This window comes from Salmo salar, chromosome 13, assembly GCF_965601325.2.
Source record: "Salmo salar chromosome 13, fSalSal1, whole genome shotgun sequence".
Lineage (NCBI taxonomy): Eukaryota > Metazoa > Chordata > Actinopteri > Salmoniformes > Salmonidae > Salmo > Salmo salar.
The window spans coordinates 77,334,763-77,356,979 of record NC_138303.1 but is presented as its reverse complement, the minus strand read 5'-3'; the positions used below and the strand labels follow the sequence as shown (position 1 = coordinate 77,356,979).

Here is a 22,217-nt window from a genome sequence, read left to right as displayed (position 1 = left end):
TTTTGCTGTGACTGTTTACACAAAGTGTCCAGCCTGGCTGTGGCATTGAATACAGGAGCCGCTTCCATCAACAGGAATGCAGGGTGTATCTGATGTGGAAAAGCATGCAAGTATTTGTGTGCTTGTGGGACATTCAATTAATTCATAAGGCATGAAGAATAAAGAATACACTAAAGCAGGGGTAGGCAATTCTAGTCCTCGAGGCCCTGATTGGTGTCACAGTTTTGCCCCAGCCCGAGTTAACACACCTGACTCCAATAGTCACCTAATCATGATCTTCATTTAGAATGCAATTTGATTAATCAGCTGTGTTTGCTAGGGATGGAGAGAAAATGTGACACCAATCAGGCCCTTGAGGACTGGATTTGCCCAGCCCTGCACTAAAGCAATACTAGGGCTACTGAAAGTAAATTGTATATTTTTTAAAATAATTGCTTGCCCCCCCACACACACACGTCATCCATTTCTCTGGAATGTCTCAAGAAATTATTTGCGATACCCCCAGACCACTATGCCTTGAGGTTACCAAAACACTTTCTCAATTGACACATACCCAAGTGCAAGGCCTACTGAAATTCCGATCTATTCTTTGTGAATCCAGATCTCTGGGCTGTTCAATTATTTAATATATCGGCACTGATATTTTTTTGCATTGTAGCAAACTCAGCAGTTACTTCTGTAGTGTAGAATATCCTTCTACAGTCCCTCCAGGACTGTAGAACAGTCAGGCCTCGCATAGGACAGTGCTGGCCTGTGGTCTCCATCTAGTGGTCAATTTAGGAAACTGTGGGTCTCTATACTTCTTGCATTACAGAAAGAGACGCAGGAAGATACCTTTTCCTACAATAAAGGGGTGATTTCCCAGACACAGATTAACCCTATTCCTGGACTAAAAACCAAGCTCAATGGAGACTCTCCATTGAAATAGCTTAAGTCCAGGATTAGTCACTGTGTCTGGCAAAACAGCTCCTTGAAGATTTACACTGAGTATACCAAACACTAGGAACACCTTCCCTAATATTGAGTTGGCATTTTGCTCTCCGAACATCCTCAATTCATCGGGGAATGGACTCTACAAGGTGTCGAAAGCGTTCCACAGGGATGCTGGCCCATGTTGACGCCAATGCTTCCCACATCCAGGCTAGATGTCCGTTGAGTGGTGAACCATTCTTGATACACACGGAAAACTGTTGAGTGTGAAAAACCCAGCAGCATTGCAGTTCGACACAAACCGGTGTGCCTGGCACCTACTACCATACCCCATTCAAAGGCACTTAAATCTTTTGTCTTGCCCATTCACCCTCTGAATGCCACATATACACAATCCATGTCTCAAGGCTTAAAAAAAAAAAATAATAATAATAATTAAAAAAAATCCTTCTTTAATCTGTCTCCTCCCCTTCATCTACACTGATTGAAGTGGATTTAACAATAACGGATCATAGCTGTCACCTGGACTCAGTGGTCAGTCTGTCATGGAAAGAGATGTTCTTAATATTTTGTATACTCAGTCTATAAAGTCCTACAAAAATCTACAAAACATCTTTAATATACAGTGTTAAAACAAATGGTTGAAACAACCATATAAATCAAATTGTCATCGAGTACAGGAGTCAAGATGTGGCACGGCACTGGCCGTACTCTAATACCCAGAGAAATGAATACTTGAGACAGATTTCTTCCATGAACAAGATGAGCTCAACTGATACACAGATTTAAATAAAGACATAACTACATGACATTAACTCTGTAGCAGGTGTTCAAGAAATAAAACAAGGGGGAAAAGAAAAGCCAGTTGATCGGAGTCAACTGCAAATCAATTCCATATGCTGCAATCATCCATATTTTAAAGTTGAATGAAGATACACTTTTTCCCATTTTAACCATTCCAGAAGTTGGTTTACTGTGAACCAACTAATAAAGTACCAGTCAGACAGTATTCAAAAGTACTTAAGATGCAACAAAAATTATATTAAAGTTGATTTTGTTCTACATGCATAATTGAATGTAAACATTTGATCTTAAACTCTATAGAATTCAAATAATATCAAAAGCTACACAAACTATTTAAGTAAAAGCATTAAATACCTATTCAACTCAATGAAGAACTTGTCACACCAAAATTATGTGTGAGCTACACAATAAACTAGAACATTTTGCCATCTCACCCAATGGCCGGCATGTGGACCGTTCACCTCAATGGTATGCTGACATTTTTAAACAAAGAAATAGACTAGGCTGCAATGAGGATAAACGCTCAATATAAAAACAGGTTGCGCCGAAACCAGATGTAATCGTTTAACCAAATATTTAATAAGGATATCAACAGGAAAACTTGTAGGTTTTAGAAAAATTATATTTTTTGTAAAATTCAACAGCCAAGAGAACCTTGACTCTCTTTATGGTAATCAAACAGTAACACCTTTGGTGCTGATAGTCAATAAAATCCACCTGCTACTGTACATCTGGTCTGGGCACACCCCAGTTTACCGTAAACAAAATATGGCATTTCAGATATCTGTCTGACAGAATTACTGGTGTCAATTGACTCGGAATAAGGCAACAACGACTAAATCTAACATTAACCAGGCCAGTGGTGTCAGAATATTTTTTTTGAAACTAGACAGACATTAAAATACATTAAAATTGGCATCAGAGAGGAAAATGAATAAATATTGTAAGTGACTTCCGCATTAAAGGAAGGAAAGGGAACCAGTACAGTAGGAGTGCAAATCATGCTGCCGTTGGAAACAAACAGGAAGTAAATGCAAGACTGAAGGGCACTACTGGAAAACAAACAGATGTTTTCCTGGTTGTTGCTATGTGTGTGACTCTGAATGACTACAAATCAGAGCACAAGAGATTTAAGGCACATCTTTTTGTATCCTTGATCCTATGGTTCTAACAATTAACTTATCCTTAAGATGCTTTTGGAAAACTGGGCCCAGGAATGGGAGTGGATTGTTATAAAAAAAATCTGACCTACTGATTGTTTTGTAATATACTTAATTTAACAGTAAGAAGAACAAAAAAATATATAGTATTTTCTACGAACGTAGAATACAAGTTAAGCTTTAATATAGCTACATAATTCAAGTTAGATGAAGCCCGAAAGTTGTATTATGCATAGTATCATACAATGTACAGAATTAGATAATTGAATAGTGTCATCAAGGCAAATGGCAGTGTTTTCAAAGGTGTGTGTGTGTCATTACCGAGTTCACAGGATTAGTCTTTGTATGTTTGAGAGTTCTCCCACATAAGGTAGAGTGGAGGAGTGATTGTCGGTGTTAGTCATGAGGCTGTTGGGGTTGTGTGCAGGTGTTCAGGCACCTTGGCTGGGCCTGGGTTGGAGGCAGGACAGAACTGGGCAGCCCTTTAACAGAAGCCTCAACATTACATCTCCTCATCCACCTGTTGGCCCCCAGAGCCACTTGTAGAGTGGGCTAAAGAGTCCTCAGTCCCCTCTCTGATACAGCATCCTCCATATTTATGGTTTTACACTCTTCTTCTACCCTCTCCAGTTTACTCTCCTCCACTACTGCCTTTTCTCCATCCTCCGATTGCTGTTGTATACCATCCTCCATTTGAACAGTTTCAACCTCCATCTTCTCTTCTTTCCCATTCTCCCACATTTTTATATTTTCTCCCCCTTTCTCCACCCTCTCCTGTTCTGTTCTTACAGAGCAGTCTTCCACAGGCTCCACCGCCACAAAGCTGCTCTCCCTCCAGTCCTTTTCCACCTTCACCTGGATTACTGGCTCAGAGTCAGACGTCCTGCCCTGGTTCCCCAGAGGGGTGTCTCCAGAACCCTCCCCAGACTCGGTGAGGCAGAGCGGGGGAGGTGGAGGTGGAGAATTGATGTCTGGGCTGGTGGTGTGACAAGGCAGCTCCAGGAGGAAAGCCCTGGCCCTGCTGGGTGAGCTCAGGTCCTCAGCCTCCTCGCACGACTCCATTCTATGCCTTTTAGCTAAGGGGAGTGTGGTGTCACCGTTTTCCTGATCCCCTGCAGCCATCCTGGAGCCAGTATCAGAGGCAGATCTTCTGGTGGTGGAGCGCTTGCTGAGGTTGAGCGGTAGGGCCTGCTCTGGGGGAGGGGTGATGGGTAGACAGGGCTTGCCATTCAGGTCCTGGGCTAAGACCTCCGACAGCCGCTTGGTGAAGGAGTGAAGCTGGGCCAAGCCCAGCCGTGTATGCATCAGCTGGCGCACCTGCAGGCTGCAGTCCAGATCCAGGGGTAGGACCCGGAGAGGGGGCAGGGGAGGCCGGCTGCTACGGCCCTCCCTGGTGCTGGTACTGCTGCTGCCCCCCCCCTGGGTTGCTTCATCAAGCCCACACCCCAAGCACTGGTGGTGGGGCTGGTGGTGAGACTGCAGATGGGGCTGGTCCCCATTGGGAAGGGGGGTGTCTGAGCTCCCTGCCTTGGCCTGGAGGTGGAAGCTAGAGGGCTGGTGGGAGGCAGGGTCCTGGGTGTTTAGACTAGGGCTGTCCAAGCTATTGAGGCCCAGTCGGCTCCTAAAGAGATCCAGGGGACAGAGGCCTTTAGAGGGCCTGAACCCTCCTAGGGAGCCCCCTGCGTGGAGCCTGGGGAGATCAGACAGGAGATTTGCAGGAGACAGAGTGGGTGATGGTGCTAGAGTATCCCCATTCGCCACCTTTACCTCCCTCTCCATTTTGGGCAGGAGGGGGAGGAAGGGGGCAGACATTGGGGACAGGTCTGGGGTTAGTGGCATGTTGGCCAGGTTTAGCCCCTGGAACACAGACAGGGACTGGAGAGAGGGGTCCTGCAGGGGTTGGGACCCCAGGTCCAGGCTGGGTTTGGCTGGGGGAGATAGGACCACTGGACTGGCCTTGGAAGCTAGAAGTTTGGCTTGGTTCTTTTTGCCTGGAGGTCTGCCCCTGCCCCTCTTCACTACCACCACACCGTCTGGAGAAATAGTCTAGTGAGAGAGAGATGCCATACATGAGGATGGATTCAGTTACACGTTCTGAATGATTCTCATGTTAGTCTCTATAATGTAATAGAATACATTAATTTACATCAGATTCAGGTCAAGCCAAGACAACTAGCGATGACAGCATATTAAATATCAGATGACTGACATGAACTGAGCAAGTCAACAATGAACTGTATGTGGTATGAGAGATGAGCTGACACTTACTGGAAGAGGGGTGGGGGTTGCAGTCCTCTTCACCAGCGGTCTCCTCCCCCTGCCCCGGATAGGCCCAGTGGATGCTGGGAGTTTGAGTTCTGCTCCTCTTCCATTTATGTGTTCCTCATAGGGAAGCATCAGCCTGAGGCAAACACAAAACCAAAAGTTCCAAAATGAAAAACACGTTTTGTAAGGAAACATCAATGCCGAAAAGCCTAAAATGCAGTGGATTTCAACCAGGTACTGTACATCCCATTAGCCTAGGAATCTCTAATAGGTCAGCCCACCAATGAGTAACTAGCCAAACAATTCTGAAAGTAAAAGCAATTTTCACGTGTTCCACCACAAGCGGTCATAAACAAATCTCGCAAGTCTGGGACTGGTGACACCCCCCTGCAAGCTCTCAGCTGCTATCAACGCAACATTTACATTATCCCACCCCTGGTTAGCCACTATTGTCTTAAAAAGCCAAACCTAAACACAATATCTGCTAATTCATTTCCAACAATATTGCCCCTGTCTGTGTAGTGAGCGCGTTTGTCTATCACTCCGTGTGTAGCCAGTTGATGTGATAACCATCTTGTGGGTTGACAGAAATATTTTCCCCAAAACCTTCAAATTAAATGTTAACTGCAAAATAGGCTTACCTGGCAGACGTACAGTGCCTTCGGAAAGTATTCAGACCCCTTGACTTTTTCCACATTTTGTTACATTACAGCCTTATTCTAAAATTGAATGAATACATTTCCCCCCCCCCCCCCCCCCCCCAATCTACACACAATACCACATAATGACAAAGCAAAAACAGGTTTGTAGAAATCTTAGCAAATGTATTTAAAAAAATACAACTTAAATACCTTATTTACATAAGTATTCACACCCTTCGCTATGAGACTCGAAATTGAGCTCAGGCACATCCTGTTGCCATTGATCATCATTGAGATGATTATATTGATTGCCTTTCCAAATCATGGCCACACACCTGTCTATATAAGGTCCCCCAGATGACAGCGCATGTAAAGTAAAAACCAAGCCATGAGGTCAAAGCAATTGTCCGTAGAGCTCCGAGACAGGATTGTGTCCAGGCACAGATCTGGGGAAGGGTAGCAAAATATTTCTGCAGCATTTAATGCCCCCAAGAACACAGTGGCCTCCATCATTCTTAAATGGAAGAAGTTTGGAATCACCAAGACTCTTCCTAGAGCTGGCCGCCCGGACAAACTGAGCAATCAGGGGAGAAGGGCCTTGGTCAGGGAGGTGACCAAGGACCCAACGGTCACGCTGACAGAGCTCTAGAGTTCCTCTGGGGAGATGGGAGAACCTTCCAGAAGGACAACCATCTCTGCAACACTCCACCAATCAGGCATTTATGGTAGAGTGGCCAGACGGAAGCCACTCCTCAGTAAAAGGCACATGACAGCCCGCTTGGAGTTTGCCTAAAGGCACCTAAAGGACATACCAAGATTCTCTGGTCTGATGAAACCAAGATTGAACTCTCTGGCCTGAAAGCCAAGCGTCACGTCTGGAGGAAACCTGGCACCATCCCTACGGTGAAGCATGGTGGTGGCAGCATCAAGCTGTGGGGATGTTTTTTAGCGGCAGGGACTGGGGACAGGGCAGAGGGAAAGATGAACGGAGCAAAGTACAGAGAAATCCTTGATGAAAACCTGCTCGAGCGCTCAGGACCTCAGACTGGGGCGAAGGTTCACCTCCCAACAGGACAACAACCCTAAGCACAAAGCCAAGACAATGCAGGAGTGGCTCCGGGACAAGTCTCTGAATGTCCTTGACTGGCCCAGCCAGAGCCCGGACTTGAACCCGATCGAACATCTCTGGAGAGCCCTGAACATAGCTGTGCAGCAATGCTCCCCATCCAACCTGACTGAACTTGAGAGGATCTGCAGGGAAGAACGGGAGAAACTCCCCAAATACAGGTGTGCCAAGCTTGTAGCATCATACCCAAGAAGTTGAGGCTGTAATTGCTGCCAAAGGTGCTTCAACAAAGTACTGAGTAAAGGGTCTGAACACTTACGTAAATGTGATATTTTATAAAAATCTTTTTTTTTATTATTATGCATTTTAGAATAAGGCTGTAACAACAAAATGTGGGAAAAAGTCAAGGGGTCTGATTAATATCCGAATGCTCTGTATATTATGAGTAAGTATATCATTTGTGTCTTATTTGCAAACTTTGCCATGAAATCATCAGCAGCAGTACAGAACCATCACTAGACAGGCAGATTAGACGCCACATTCTTCATTCACTAGATGTGCAATTAAAGGGCCAGATCAGTAATTAAAGGGGAATTACACTCAAAACTCAATGTGTTTGTTTCCTTCCAGACCTAAAAAATAAAAAATAAAAAAATAAAAAAATTGTCTTCTGATGTGATTTAAGCATTGCCATCCAATTTTGTTGTTTCTCTATGAACAATTGTAATTTTGACAAACAAATCTAAACCAGGAAAAATACAACAGAAAACATGATTTGGGAAAACATAAAACAGAACTTCGGAAAGAAATTACAGCTTTTATAGAGTTGTTTATTAACCATTATTTTACCAGGTATATTGACAGGAAACAGTGCACTACTTCCTCTTGTACACTAAGGACCCGGGGAAGAGTTGCAGGGGAGAAGAGAAGAATGTGCCCATTTGATAGCTAGAAAAAAAAAAAAAAGAATAGCTCGCAACGTTTAATTTTTTAAAAGTAGCTCTCATGCTAGAAAAGGTTGGAGACCCCTGCATTAGCCTATCATTCTAGAGAAATAGTATATATTGAATTTGTTTATTAAATCGTATCAGAACCCTGAATCAGCATTTCTCACAGCTGAAGCCTGGGTTATATTGTGCACTGTAGTTATAAACATGGTTTCCTTTTGTCACAAGAAGAATAGGCATGCTTTAGGTGGGGCACAATGTAAACTGGTCTGGGCACCAGCAGTGTTCCTGCCTCACCTCTCATAGTGCCTCCGGGTGCAGGTGGCAGCGCTGGTGCTGCCCGGGCTTCCTCCTAGTTCATTATACACTTTCTTCCACAGACGCTGGGACGTCACCTACAGGAGAGAGATTGTAAATGGTTTAAGTCGTTTTTAGACCGTTAATTATTTCCATAAACATTTCTAACTAATTTGCTTAGATTTTGCAATCGTACCACTACTGTACAAGATATGTGGATGATACAGAACGATGGCCTTCACTACTCACCCTCTCATGGCCGCCCAGCCGTTTGACTACAGAGTACATGACAAACAGGTCAACTGTAGACACGGAGACAGATAAGAGTGTTTAAGCATACCATAGGTCCTAGGAGCTGTGGCCTTGGGTCTGGTTTACAACGCTGACAGATATACAGCTTGTTCAAAAACAGAACTGCATGGTGGGAACATTTTATTTCATTCCGTAGGGAAAACTCATCAAATCAAACTGAAAGTACAGCAAAGGACCCTTTGTATTCAAAACCTTTGGTAGGAGTATTAATGTTGGTTGATAAAGTCATCAGTGAGCAACTCACTCTTCTTGAAGCCGAGGTTGGGCACCTTGCTGATGGGTGAGCCGCAGCTCTCCATGTAGCAGTAGAGTTGATCCAGGAACAGCTGCTCATCAGAGTGGGGGAGACAGGCCTCCTCACAGTGCATCTCCACACTGCCCATCACATTCTCCTACAGGATACATAATGTTATAACAATTCTACATCTAGTAATGCTGTACAGCCCCATTACAGTTTGTGTCTATTAGGAAATGTGGAATTTTCACGTCTAAGAATAGTAACTACTTGGCATAAATAGTGTATTGTGATGCATTTCATAACAAAGAAACCTAAAGGTAATTACTATGATATTAAGTAATTTCTAAGTAAATATGAGGTGAATAATAAGACATCCGAAAGTAAGTTATAAAGTTAAGTAGCCATATCAACAGTTTCTAGAACAAAACAAAGTGTACCTTCATTCTCTCTATCCAGGACTCTGATTGGTTGAGGGCTGGTGGCTCCACAGCTTTCTGGCCTTCTGGCCTGCCTCTCCTCTTGCGGGGTCGCCCCTTCAAGCTAAGAGAGGTGCATCCTTGGAATGAGAGATATACATTTAATCCTAATTCAAAATAAGATCATCATTTGCCTTTCAAAAAACATTGAACTAAGTACAAAATAACATTGTTTTAGGATCCCATAATTTCAGCACATGCTGTGTTCCCTACAAGATGACCACAACATACAGTAAATGAGTTAATATAATAGTTTAAGGTTGCATTAATTCATTTCAATTTATTGTCCACACATTTTAGATTCCATTGCCTAATTAGGGTTAAAAAAATATAAGCACTTCAGCCAATGGCCACATTTACATGAATGGAGAGATCAAGTTCCCCCAGCCTGCCGCTCACCCAGTTGTGTCCAGACACTGGTGTTGCTGTCCAGGGTGGGGTGGTTGAAGGTATCCCGGCAGTAGAGGACCTGTGTGTTGTGTTGGGCCACCTTGATCCCTCCCAGGGCCAGCAAATGGGGGTTCTGGAGCCCCAACCCTACCTCGTCCTGGATGCGCCTCTGCAGGGAGCGGAAGCGGCAGTACTGGGGGTAGCTGAGCACCTTGACCCCTAGACGCTCACTCTCAGCCTTCTCTTTGAGTGGCGTTGGGGCTCCGTTGGTAATGATAGGGGTGGGTTTGTGATGACCGTTGTTCCTGCTGGACTTCTGGCTGCCTCCTTTCCACCCTTGAGGTTCCGGACAGGTCCACCTCACCAGATCCTCCACCCGCACCACTATCTTCTTAGAGACAGCCAACACCTCATCCTGAGGGACACACACACACGCACTTAGATCCTCATTAAAGCCATACTACTTTATTTGTGCATACCCTCCTCAAAGAAAGAGCCACCAATATTTTTTTTTTTTTAAGAATCAAGGAAATACATCCCATGCAAAAACACATTGCTGTGAAGAAATTCCCTTGAGCTTTACTAAATTAGTAACCCTACTAACCCTAAACCATTTCTTTAGGGGACACAGAGAATGTGGTTGGTTTACAGTTCTTCACCACATAGGACCAGATTAAGTTCCCCCCAGTCAGAGTACCAATGGCCTGTGGCACATGAGGAGACATCAGAGCTCTCCTACGCCTCCCAGACCCGTTTGACACTAGTGACAATGATCCACAGCACTTCTGCCTCAGGCACTGACAACCCTACACCACTGATAGAAGCAAGCTGGCCTATCTCACACATTTTTCACATTCCACCTCCAACTATAGGTGACTACATGAACAACAAACTGGAACAGGTATTTTTTACCATGACTCCCCTCTAAAGATGTTATTTTTCACTATGATTAACACTATAGTGAAATAGGAGACTTTGGAAAACCTGGGATTCATGATCCCAGCAACAACACAAAAAAATGGAATGGAATCAATAAAAAAATACAAGTATAACATCTCATAGAACTACTCTTTGCCATACCTATGCACTTTTAACTTTTGGTATGAAGAACAGACTTTAGTAAGAATGCATTTATTATACATGAATTGTGCAAGTTGATTGAAAACATTTCACAAATAAGAAGGGAAAAGTGACATCAATCTAATGATTCTTGTTAATAGTTAGTTATTGGGCAACCATTTGTAAATTGAGATTGTGAAATACTTGTGGTTAAACAAGTAGGCTAAAAGCCAGGCACACTCAATCCATTATTGCATCAACCCAAGACAAAATTTGACTATCGAAGAAATGCACAGAACTGTATGTCCTTTCATGAGTTCCGCTATATATGAAATACTAGTCTAGCAATGACATATGGCCGGTAATTTTGTGCGATTCTTGGTGAAACAGAGTATGACAACCACACTCCGTGTTTACAGTAATGTAGACTTTAAAATGTACATGGTTTTAACATTTTTATAGTTTAGAACACTTCTACATTATGAAAAACGATCAAGCTTGGTGGTGCCCTGCCCCCACCCACCTCTCCATGCTCTCTGGTTCTGCCTTTGGGAGTATCCTCAGGGAGGAAGTACAGTCTGGAGCTGGCCAGCAGATGGCACTGGGCCTGGTCCTCCCACAGTAACATCACCTGAAATAAGAAATACATAGAAGATGCTTTTATCCAGAGCGACTTACAATAAATACGTAATCAGTACAGTGGCACAAGGAGGAATTAATCCCAAAACTCTGGGGCCTGTTCATGAGGGTGCAATGTTACAGAACGTTCAAAATCAGGTAGAAATCCTTAGGGAAGAACAGGTATTGAGGTTCCATCTGCAACGTTCTACACAGTCACCACCCTGAATACACCCCTGGTATGGCAAGTATCATGTGCAGACTAACAGAGTTTTAGAATTCATACCTCAGCAATGCCCACAGGTTCCTCAGGTCCACAGCGGACATAGTAGAACTCCCCCAGTTTCCAGACCTGAGCAGCGGACCCGGCCCCACAGCTCACTGACTTATAGAAGGCAAATGAGCCACGCAGGCAGGAGGGAGCACCTAACCACTGTGTGAGCGAGAGAGAGGGGTCAGAGTAATTCAACCATTCCCGTCTGTTCAATGACAGGGCATGTGATCTGAATCAACCTTGATCCATAATGTAAATGGAGCCTTGTTCCCCCATTTGATTTTCATGAAGTCCATTTAAGCTAAATTGTAATATGGTATGAATACAACTCTGTTAAAGATTAGTTTAACAAACAACAAAACCATGTGTACTTGTAATGTATTCCACAATTATACTGGGAACAATAATCATGTGACTAGGACTTGAAAAGCTCCACATATCTTACTCAAATTGTTAAGAATTTAGTTCAGAATATTTGAAATACTAAGCTCCTGACAACTGCTATATAAATCAACTTCCTTAAAACATAAAAAAATATACCACTTGAATAATAGGGTGATTCCTCAAAACAAGACCATGATTTTTAGTATTTTCACAAAATGTAATCAATAGAAGGGTCCTTTGGAAGAAGGGTTGTTGACATTTGAATTTTAATGCATAATTGAGGAATAATTAATTGAAGTTTAAACATTTGGGACATTTTGCCTTTAAGCCTCTGTTTCCTCTGTAGCTTTACCGCTTGCTCAGTAATATGAGTAGTATTTTGATTTAAAAAACTATTTTCCTACATTAATTCAGGAATATAAACATGAACACTGAGACAATAAAAAGTATGATTTGGCTATTTTTTTATGAAAAGATAAGATTATATTGTCGAACAGGCAATGTAAACCAATCACAGCCATCATACTTGGATCATTGTACATCCTGCAAATCACCAGCAGAGGGCGACAATTTTGTATATAGTTTCACATTCAGTCGGTTGGTAATGCTTACAAATTGGATCCTAACTCTAAAAGTATCTGAAATCTCACTCTGGAACTTTGTAATGCCCGTAGTGTGTATTATGTTTAATACGCTCTTAGAAGCCTTGGTAAGGCCAAAATGTCACAAATATTCCAACTTCAATTAATAATTTTTCAATTTTGCTTGAAGATACAAATGTCAAATATATGTCAATAATCCTTCATCCAAAGGACCCTTGTATGGATTACATTTCGTGAAATATCCCAGAAATCATGGTCTTCTTTTGTTCTAGTTTCGTGAGTTATCACCCAGTACAACTAGGCCATCATTGTAAATAACAATTTGTTCTTAACTGACGTGCCTAGTTAAATACATTTTAAAAATAATACATTTTAAAAAGCTAATAGTACAACTAAGTATTGAGCCCATCACAAATTTCCGTAATCTAGACACGGGAAGTTTAATTTAAATTGCAAAACTCAAACAAATACAGATGTCATCCCTTCCATGTGAATAATTTCAATGTTAAACAACTCGCACACAGAAACACTCCTTCACATGATACCAATTATCCATTTGGGCCATAAACATAAACTTTCAGATTCCACAAAATGTTCCTGACAAAGGCCTGCATTCCTCCCCATTTATCAACATTAGTTCATGCATATGTTGTTCTGCTCAATCTATGGCTCTCTATATGAGAGCAACCTCGCTGCTAGTGGCCATTTTCACTAAATTACAATGGCTTTCAATCATCTGAATTAGGCCAAATACAGAGATCCCGCTCTGCTTTCTACTCTAGCGTCACCATGCACCAATAACCATTCCAAAATATGAATCAATTTTGTAGGCAATCCTTATTCACAGACAGTATGATGTGACTGTATACATATTTTCAAAGCCGTGAAAGGGTTATAAAAATAAAAGGATACAATTGGATATCCAACATAAAACACTTGTTTTGTCATGAATCAAAACTATGAAGAAATGTGTTGTAATAGGCTATTTTCATTCATATAGACCTTTACAAACTCTGAGGGCCTAATCTAAAAATATATAATAAATCAATTAACACCCCTGTAGGTCTATTATAGGGTATATCCTAGCTGCCTAAATGCGGAAAATTCGCACCCCTCGTACCCGCCCATTGTCGGCAAACCCGTCCGCTACCCCCCTTCCAATGCAGCAGGAACAGAGCTGTGCGTGCACACGTTGATCACTTAGCCAACTAGTGGTGAAAACGAGGCAAGGCTGATTTTACAGTAAATCCTTAAACCACATAAAACTGGATTTTCAATTTTGAGAAGGATTTAAGGGAAAAAAAACGAACCTACATAAAGGCTACGTTAATGCTCATGTTGGAATTTGATATAGCCTGCACTGCTGTTCCAGAAATTGAGAAACGAATAGAAAATGTGTTCTTTCTGCAAAATAACAGTGTGACCTTGGATCTCGTATTATACAAAACATTGTCTACACAATATTACAACATTATACGAAGTGGAAAAGTAGGCCTATATCCTTAGACATTAGATAATTGGAACAGGAGGAACATAATATCCACCATAACTTTGACAAACCTATGATTACTGTATACGCTACAACTTAAATATCATTATGAATGCAGTATAGCCTATACATGTTCAACATTTCTGATATTAATTTTAAAACCAATATAGGCCTACTGTTACTGAAGTCCTACAATTCGACAGAAGTTTTTGGTGGGCCTAGTATTATACAATCAAGATAATCCTCGCAATTTCAAGTACAAAGTACAGCGATTTCCTCACAATATTAACATTCCATTTTGAGCTATACCAAATAAACACGATACATAATGTCAGGGATTTTTCATACCCATATGTTGGCCATTTGTTCGATAAATAAACTGCTCCACCTTGTTCCTTAGATTAAATTTTTATCTTTAATATCACGTCACTGCAAATGTAAAATATTAATTTTCGACTTACTCCAAACTTGATTTTAAGTTACAATACCATCGATTTGGTTGAAAAACAAGCATAAAAGTTTCTTAATATTGCGGAATCGCCAGATAAAATTGTCTTTAATGTGGAAATGTGGGGGTGGGGGGAGAGGGAGAACGTAAGTAGTCGACACGACACACAAAGAAATCAATCATTAACAAGAAGAAAATATAGACATATTGAAGTTGAATTAAATTGAAAACCCTGACCAATAAAATCCTATAATCATGTCAGCGGAATTTGGGGCTTTCAAAATATCATAGCGAGCTATTTTCTCCCTTGGAAAGTTGTGACTCATCCAGCAAAGTTGTAATTGCGAAAGTCTTTTTAGCTTGATAGGATAACAATCAATTCGACATTCTAAACAAAATTACAGATTTGAAAACGGGCAAACTGATATCAAAATGAGACCGACACACAGTCGGTTTATTTTCGATATCAACAGGTAAAAGTGGCATGCGTGCGCATAGGAAAATCACGATTTATTTCAAAATAATATAAAGTGAGTGTCGGCTTTACCTGTATTGCATTCTGCTCCATTGCAGTAACACATTCCCTTATTCCCTCTCAGAGCCCCCTATCAAGTTACACAGCCGGGAACTCACCGGCACACAAACAAATGCTCAAGAAGAAAAGGTTTCTCTTTTTTTGTGAAAATAGGACAGGATCTAGGTGTGGCCAAAGCTGTTTGCGAGAGTAGGCTATAACATATTGTTCATATGAAAGTGGATATTTTTCATGTAAGGACATTTTTATCATCCTGAAATCATTGTTGTTCGAGTTTAAAAATGTCCTTCAATTAAGTTTAGTTACATTGTAATATCAAAATTGTTGAGCTGATACTTTGGTAGGCTATAACCACGGAGCATGCGTGGAGACAAATACTTGGTGATAGTTTTAAGTAATCGTGACTCGTATTGTACATGATAAATTCACCGTATGGTGTGGGAAATTTTGAAGAGCAAAGTTAAACACGTGATAGTTGTTACATTCGGCAGTGCAACATTGTAACTACTAGCCCACTGGGGGTGCAGGGAAACTGACATTACAACATTGTATCTGTATCATGCTAGCCATCTTTAATTTTCGACACTTTCTGAACACGTGGTCTGTCAATTGGAGTGTCTGAATATTCTATAGTTTTATAATTTTGCTGAAAACTTTAATTGAATAACCTGATGTCCCTCTAGTTTCTCCGACAGGGGGAGTGAGCACGTGTCTCTTTCCATTCTGTGGAACTTATATTTGGCTTGACCATGAAATTCATAAATGTGTTCTCCAAGATTGTAATTGTATGAACAAGCTGCCATTTCAATATGGCTGCAGTGTTATAGTATCTGGTCGAAAAATATACTAAATACAGTGAGATAATCCCAATTCAAAGTTTTCATTCTAGTATAAAATTATATTTACTAATACATTTTTTTAAATATTATTTTAATTTCACATACAGCAGGTTCAGAAATAAGATCATTTCCCCCTTGAAAGTTAACCATGTAATACAGAAAATATTGCATTGCAGTTGTCAATATAACTGTATTTAAATACGATACTGTAAAAAAGAGAGAAGTTGAACTTTGTAAGAATAATATAATAATATATGCCATTGAGCAGATGATTTTATCCAAAGCGACTTACAGTCATGCATGCATTCAGTAGGTTGAATTAATTCATGATTTCATTATTTGAGTTTCCATACAGTAGGTTACAAGAAAGTGAGTGAAATGTTTAGCATGTAGGGGAGACTGGGGAACAAAGTAACACAGGGCATGTGCATTGAACATTTTAGTCATTTAGCAGAGGCTCTTATTCAGAGTGACTTACAGTTAGTGCATTCATCTAAAGATAGCTAAGTGGGACAAGCACATTTCACAGTCATAGTAAGTACATTTTTCCTCAATAAAGTAGCTAGAAGGCCAGCATCTGTCGCCTGTTCACTATTGATGTTGATACTGGTGTTTTGCATATACTATTTAATGAAGCTGCCAGTTGAGGACTTGTGGGGTGTCTGTTTCTCAAAATAGACACTCTAATGTACTTGTCCTCTTGCTCAGTTGTGCACCGGGGCCTCCCACTCCACTTTCTATTCTGGTTAGATCCAGTTTGCGCTGTTCTGTGAAGGGAGTAGTACACAGCGTTGTACGTTATCTTCAGTTTCTTGGCAATTTCTCACATGAAATAGCCTTCATTTCTCAGAACAAGAATAGACTGATGAGTTTCATAAGAAAGTTCTTTGTTTCTGGCCATTTTGAGCCTGTAATCGAACCCACAAATGCTGATGCTCCAGATACTCAACTAGTGTAAAGAAGGCCAGATTTATTGCTTCTTTAATCAGAACAACAGTTTTCAGCTGTGTTAACATAATTGCAAAAGGGTTTTCTAATGATCAATTAGCCTTTTAAAATGATAACCTTGGATTAGCTAACACAACGTGCCATTGGAACACAGGAGTGATGGTTGCTTATAATGGGCCTCTGTACGCCTATGTAGATATTCCATAACAAATCTGCAGTTTCCAGCTACAATAGTCATTGACAACATTAACAGCATCTACACTGTATTTCTGATTAATTTGATGTTATTTTAATGGACAAAAAATGTGCTTTTCTTTCTAAAACAACGACATTTCTAAGTCACCCCAAACTTTCGAACGGTAGTGTAAATATTCAGACCCTTTGCTATGAGACTTGACATTGAGCTCAGGTGCATCCTGTTTCCATTGATCATCAACTTGATTGGAGTCCACCTGTGGTAAATTCAATTGATTGGACATGATTTGGAAAGTCACACACCTGTCTACACTGCGTGCACAATTATTAGGCAAGTGAGTATTCTGATCTTATCATTATTTCTATTCACATTGACGAACTCCAAACCATATAAACTTGAATGCTTATGGGATTTAATCATTTTCAGGTGATATGTATTTGTGTAATGAGGGAGGGTGTGGCGAAAGTGAATAACACCTTATATCAAGGTGTGCATAATTATTAGGCAGCCTCATTACCTCAGGTAAAATGGGCCAAAAAAGGGATTTAACTGACACTGAAAAGCCAAAAATGTAAAATGCCTTTCAGACGGATGCGACACTCTTTAAATAGCTAAACTATTGAGGCGTGACCACCGGACAATCAAACGTTTTGTTGCGAATAGTCAACTGGGGCGCAAAAAACGCATGGGGAAGAAAAGGCGCAAATTAACTGCAAAAGACTTGAGAAGAATTAAACGTCAAACTACCAGGAAGCCATTATCCTCCAGTGCCACCGTATTCCAGAACTGCAACCTACCTGGAGTGTTCAAAAGTTCAAGGTGTCAAGTGCTCAGGGACATGGCCAAGGTCAAGAAGACTGAAACAAGACCACCACTGAATAAGATTCACAAGTTGAAGCGTCAAGATTGAAAAATCTGTCTTCAGGTATTTCTTTTCCCAAAGGTTCTATGGACAGATTAAATGAAAATGACTCTTGATGGACCAAATGGATGGGCCCGTGGCTGGATCAGTAATGGACACAGGGCACCACTTTGAGTCAGGTGCCAGCAAGGTGAAGGAGGGGTACTGGTATGGGCTGCTATCATTGAGGATGAGGTAGTTGGACCTTTTCGGGTTGAAGATGGACTGAAACTCAACTCCCAAACCTACTGCCAGTTTCTGGAAGATTCTTTCGTCAAACAGTGGTACAGGAAGAAGTCCTCAGCATTCTAGAAGGCCATGACCTTTATGCAGGACAATGCTCCATCACATGCATCCAAGTACTCCACTGCTTAGCTAGCTAGCAAGGGCCTCAAAGATGCCTGAATAACGACCTGGACCCCTTCCTCACCTGACTTAAATCCTATTGAGAACTTGTGGGCCCTTCTCAATCGTGAGATTTACAGTGAGGGAAGACAATACACCTCTTTGAACAGCATTTGGGAGGCTGTGGTTGCTGCTTCAGCGAAAATTGATTGTGAACAGATCAAGAAACTGACAGACTCCATGGATGGAAGGCTCATGGCAGTTCTTGAAAATAAGGGTGGCTATATTGGTCACTGAATATTTTTGAAAGGCCAAGAATGTTATATAATTGTCATTTTGTGTTACTTATCTGTTACACTTACTCTAAAAATTTAGAATCAACAAGTGAGTTGAGAGAAATTATTTTTGTAATTTAGTTGCCTAATAATTCTGCACACTAATAGTTAACTAATAATTGTGCACACTTATATATTTCCATGAGAAAGGCAAAACTCACTTTTCCTTTGTTAAACATTCAGGTTTGAGGTTCAATAACATTTTGGATTGACTGAGTGTCACGTCCTGACCAGTAGAGGGTGTAGTTGGGTCAGGACGTGGCAGAAGGGAGTGAGTGTTTTATTGTTTCATTTAATTTTGGCCGTGTGACTTCCAATCAAGCACAGCTGTAGAGGGTTGTGGTTGATTGGGAGTCACACATAAGTTGCCTACGTTTCCGTTGTGTGGTGTGGGTAATTGTTCTTGTCACTGTTGTTGCACCTGACAGGACTGTGTTGGCTGTCAGTTTTGTTGTTTTGTGAATTGCATAGTGTTCGTGACATTAAAAATGACGAACCCTAACTCCGCCGCATTTTGGTCCACTTCTTCCGTAGACAGCCGTTACAGAATTACCCACCAAACCAGGACCAAGCGGCGGAAGAGGAAGGAGCAGCAGGACTACTGCGTTATGGACAAATGGACGTGGGAACAGATCCTGGACGGAGAGGGACCATGGACTCAGGCTGGGGATTATCGCCTCCCGCAGTGGGAGATTGAAGCGGCGAGAGCGGAGAGGCGATACTACGAGGAGAGAGAGCGCAACGAGCGCGAGAGGCAGCCCCAATAAAAAAAAATTGGGGGGGCACACGGGACAGTCGGTGGAGCTGAGGTCGGAACCAGAGCCAGTCGGGATGACATTGGAGGTGAGCGAGGGATATGAGACAGAGACTGTGACGGGGTTAATGGGAAAATTAGGAGAGAGAGAGATGAGAGAGCTGCTAGTGTGGTGCATAAAGTACGGCATTCGCCCTAATGAGCGTGTCGTGGGTATGATGTCACCTGAGGCAGCTCTCCATACTCGTCCTGAGGTGCGTGCTGGTTGTCTGGTAAAGACTGTGCCTGCGCCCAGAAACAGGCCTCCTGCATGTCTTCCCAGCCCTGCACATCCTGTACCTACGCCCAGAACCAAGCCTCCTGCATGTCTTCCCATCCTGGTCAAGCCCGTGCCTCCTCCACGGACCAGTCCTCCAGTGGGTCTCCCTATCCTGGTCAAGCCCGTGTCTCCTCCAGGGACCAGTCCTCCAGTGGGTCTCCCTATCCTGGTCAAACCTGTGTCTCCTCCACAGACCAGTCCTCCAGTGGGTCTCCTTATCCTGGTCAAGCCCGTGTCTCCTCCACGGACCAGTCCTCCAGTGGATCTCCCTATCCTGGTCAAGCCCGTGTCTCCTCCACGGACCGGTCCTCCATTGGGTCTCTCCACCCTGGTCTCTCCTGTGCCACCTCCTCAAACCAGGCCTCCAGCGGGCCTTCCCAGACTGGTGAGTCCAGGGCCTGCGCCCAGAGCCAGGCCTCCGTTATGTCTCCCCAGCCTGGTGAATCCTGAGTCGGAGCTGCCCGCCAGTCAACAGTCGTCGGAGCTGCCCGCCAGTCAACAGTCGTCGGAGCTGCCCGCCAGTCAACAGTCGTCGGAGCTGCCCGCCAGTCAACAGTCGTCGGAGCTGCCCGCCAGTCAACAGTCGTCGGAGCTGCCCGCCAGTCAACAGTGGCCGGACTGCCCTGAACTGCCAGAGTGGCCGGACTGCCCTGAACTGCCAGAGTGGCCGGACTGCCCTGAACTGCCAGAGTGGCCGGACTGCCCTGAACTGCCAGAGTGGCCGGACTGCCCTGAACTGCCAGAGTGGCCGGACTGCCCTGAACTGCCAGAGTGGCCGGACTGCCCTGTTCTGCCAGAGTGGCCGGACTGCCCTGTTCTGCCAGAGTGGCCGGACTGCCCTGTTCTGCCAGAGTGGCCGGACTGCCCTGTTCTGCCAGAGTGGCCGGACTGCCCTGTTCTGCCAGAGTGGCCGGACTGCCCTGTTCTGCCAGAGTGGCCGGACTGCCCTGTTCTGCCAGAGGTGCCCGCCTGCCCTGATCTGCCAGGGTGCCCGGCCTGTCAGGATCTGCCAGAGTGGTCCTCCTGCCCTCCGGCCCAGCCCGAGTGGTCCTCCTGCCCTCCGGCCCAGCCCGAGTGGCCCGCATGTCCTCCGGCCCAGCCCGAGTGGCCCGCATGTCTTCCGACCCAGCCCGAGTGGCCCGCATGTCTTCCGACCCAGCCAGAGTGGTCCGTCTGCCAGGGTCAGCCCGAGTGGCCCGTCTGCCCGGCGCAGCGATCGGCGCCAACAGAGTGGGCGACGACGAAGGTGGAGCGAGGTCCACGTCCTGCACCTGAGCCACCTCCAGGATAGGTGGGTTGGGGAGGGAGGGTGTAGCACAGTGCCGTCGGTGACGGCAGCCACCCTCCCTTCCCTCCCTTATTGTTTAGGTGTTCCTTTTTGTTGGGAATTTTTTTTGTGTTTTCCTTTTTTTAGGTGCATCCCGGGGTCTGCACCTTGAGGGGGGGGGGGGTACTGTCACGTCCTGACCAGTAGAGGGTGTAGTTGGGTCAGGACGTGGCAGAAGGGAGTGAGTGTTTTATTGTTTCATTTAATTTTGGCCGTGTGACTTCCAATCAAGCACAGCTGTAGAGGGTTGTGGTTGATTGGGAGTCACACATAAGTTGCCTACGTTTCCGTTGTGTGGTGTGGGTAATTGTTCTTGTCACTGTTGTTGCACCTGACAGGACTGTGTTGGCTGTCAGTTTTGTTGTTTTGTGAATTGCATAGTGTTCGTGACATTAAAAATGACGAACCCTAACTCCGCCGCATTTTGGTCCACTTCTTCCGTAGACAGCCGTTACACTGAGAGCATTGTGTTTGTTCAACAATAAAATTAATCCAGAGGAATACAATTTGCCTAATAATTGTGCACGCAGTGTATATAAGGTCCCACAGTTGACAGTGCATGTCAGAGCAAAAAGCAAGCCATGAGGTCAAAGGAATTGTCCATAGAGCTCTGAGACAGGATTGTGTTGAGGCACCGATCTGGGGAAGGGTACCAAACAATTTCTGCAACATTGAAAGTCCCCAAGAACACAGTGGCCTCCATCATTCTTAAATGGATGAAATTTGGATCCATCAAGACTTGCTAGAGCTGGCCACCCGCCCAAACTGAGCAATCAGGGGAGAAGGGCCTTGGTCAGAGAGGTGGCCAAAAACCCGATGGTCACTCTGACAGAGCTCCAGAGTTCCTCTGTGGAGAAGGGAGAACCTTCCAGAAGGACAACCATCTCTGTAGCACTCCACCAATCAGGCCTTTATGGTTGAGTGGCCAGACGAAAGCGACTCCTTAGTAAAAGGCACATGACAGCCCGCTTGGAGATTGCCAAAAGTACTCTTAGACCATGGGAAACAAGATTCCCTGGTCTGATGAAACCAAGATTGAACTCTTTGGCCTGAAATCCAAGCGTCTCGTCTGGAGGAAACAAGGCACCGCTTATCACCTGGCCAATACCATCCTTACGGTGAAGCATGATGGTGGCAGCATCATGCTGTGGCAGGGCCTGGGAGACTAGTCAGGATCGAGGGAAACATAAACGGAGCAAAGTACAGAGTGATCCTTGATGAAAACCTGCTCCAGAGCGCTCAAGACCTCAGACTGGGGCGAAGGTTCACCTTCCAACAGGACAACAACCCTAAGCACACAGCCAAGACAATGCACGTC

General features: G+C 43.6%; 1 protein-coding gene across 1 annotated transcript; it reads right to left on the bottom strand.

Annotated features, from left to right (window-relative positions):
- Positions 1–1,526: 1,526 nt before the first annotated feature.
- LOC106568008 (uncharacterized) lies at positions 1,527–15,087 on the bottom strand. Its single transcript, XM_014137987.3, has 10 exons — positions 14,948–15,087; positions 11,490–11,636; positions 11,109–11,216; positions 9,536–9,941; positions 9,098–9,216; positions 8,667–8,814; positions 8,360–8,412; positions 8,111–8,208; positions 5,163–5,295; positions 1,527–4,940 (listed from the first exon to the last, which is right to left on the bottom strand). The coding sequence occupies exons 1-10, from the start codon at positions 14,966–14,968 to the stop codon at positions 3,447–3,449; spliced, it is 2,727 nt and encodes a 908-aa protein (XP_013993462.3). The 5' UTR covers positions 14,969–15,087; the 3' UTR covers positions 1,527–3,446.
- Positions 15,088–22,217: the final 7,130 nt, after the last annotated feature.

Coding starts and splice junctions, on each gene's coding strand:
- LOC106568008 (XM_014137987.3), bottom strand. CDS start 14,968: ATGGAGCAGAATGCAATACAG. Junction 9,217..9,535: donor CAGTGTCTGGACACAACTGG/GTGAGCGGCAGG, acceptor TCTCATTCCAAG/GATGCACCTCTCTTAGCTTG. Junction 8,209..8,359: donor GGCTGGGCGGCCATGAGAGG/GTGAGTAGTGAA, acceptor TCTCTCCTGTAG/GTGACGTCCCAGCGTCTGTG.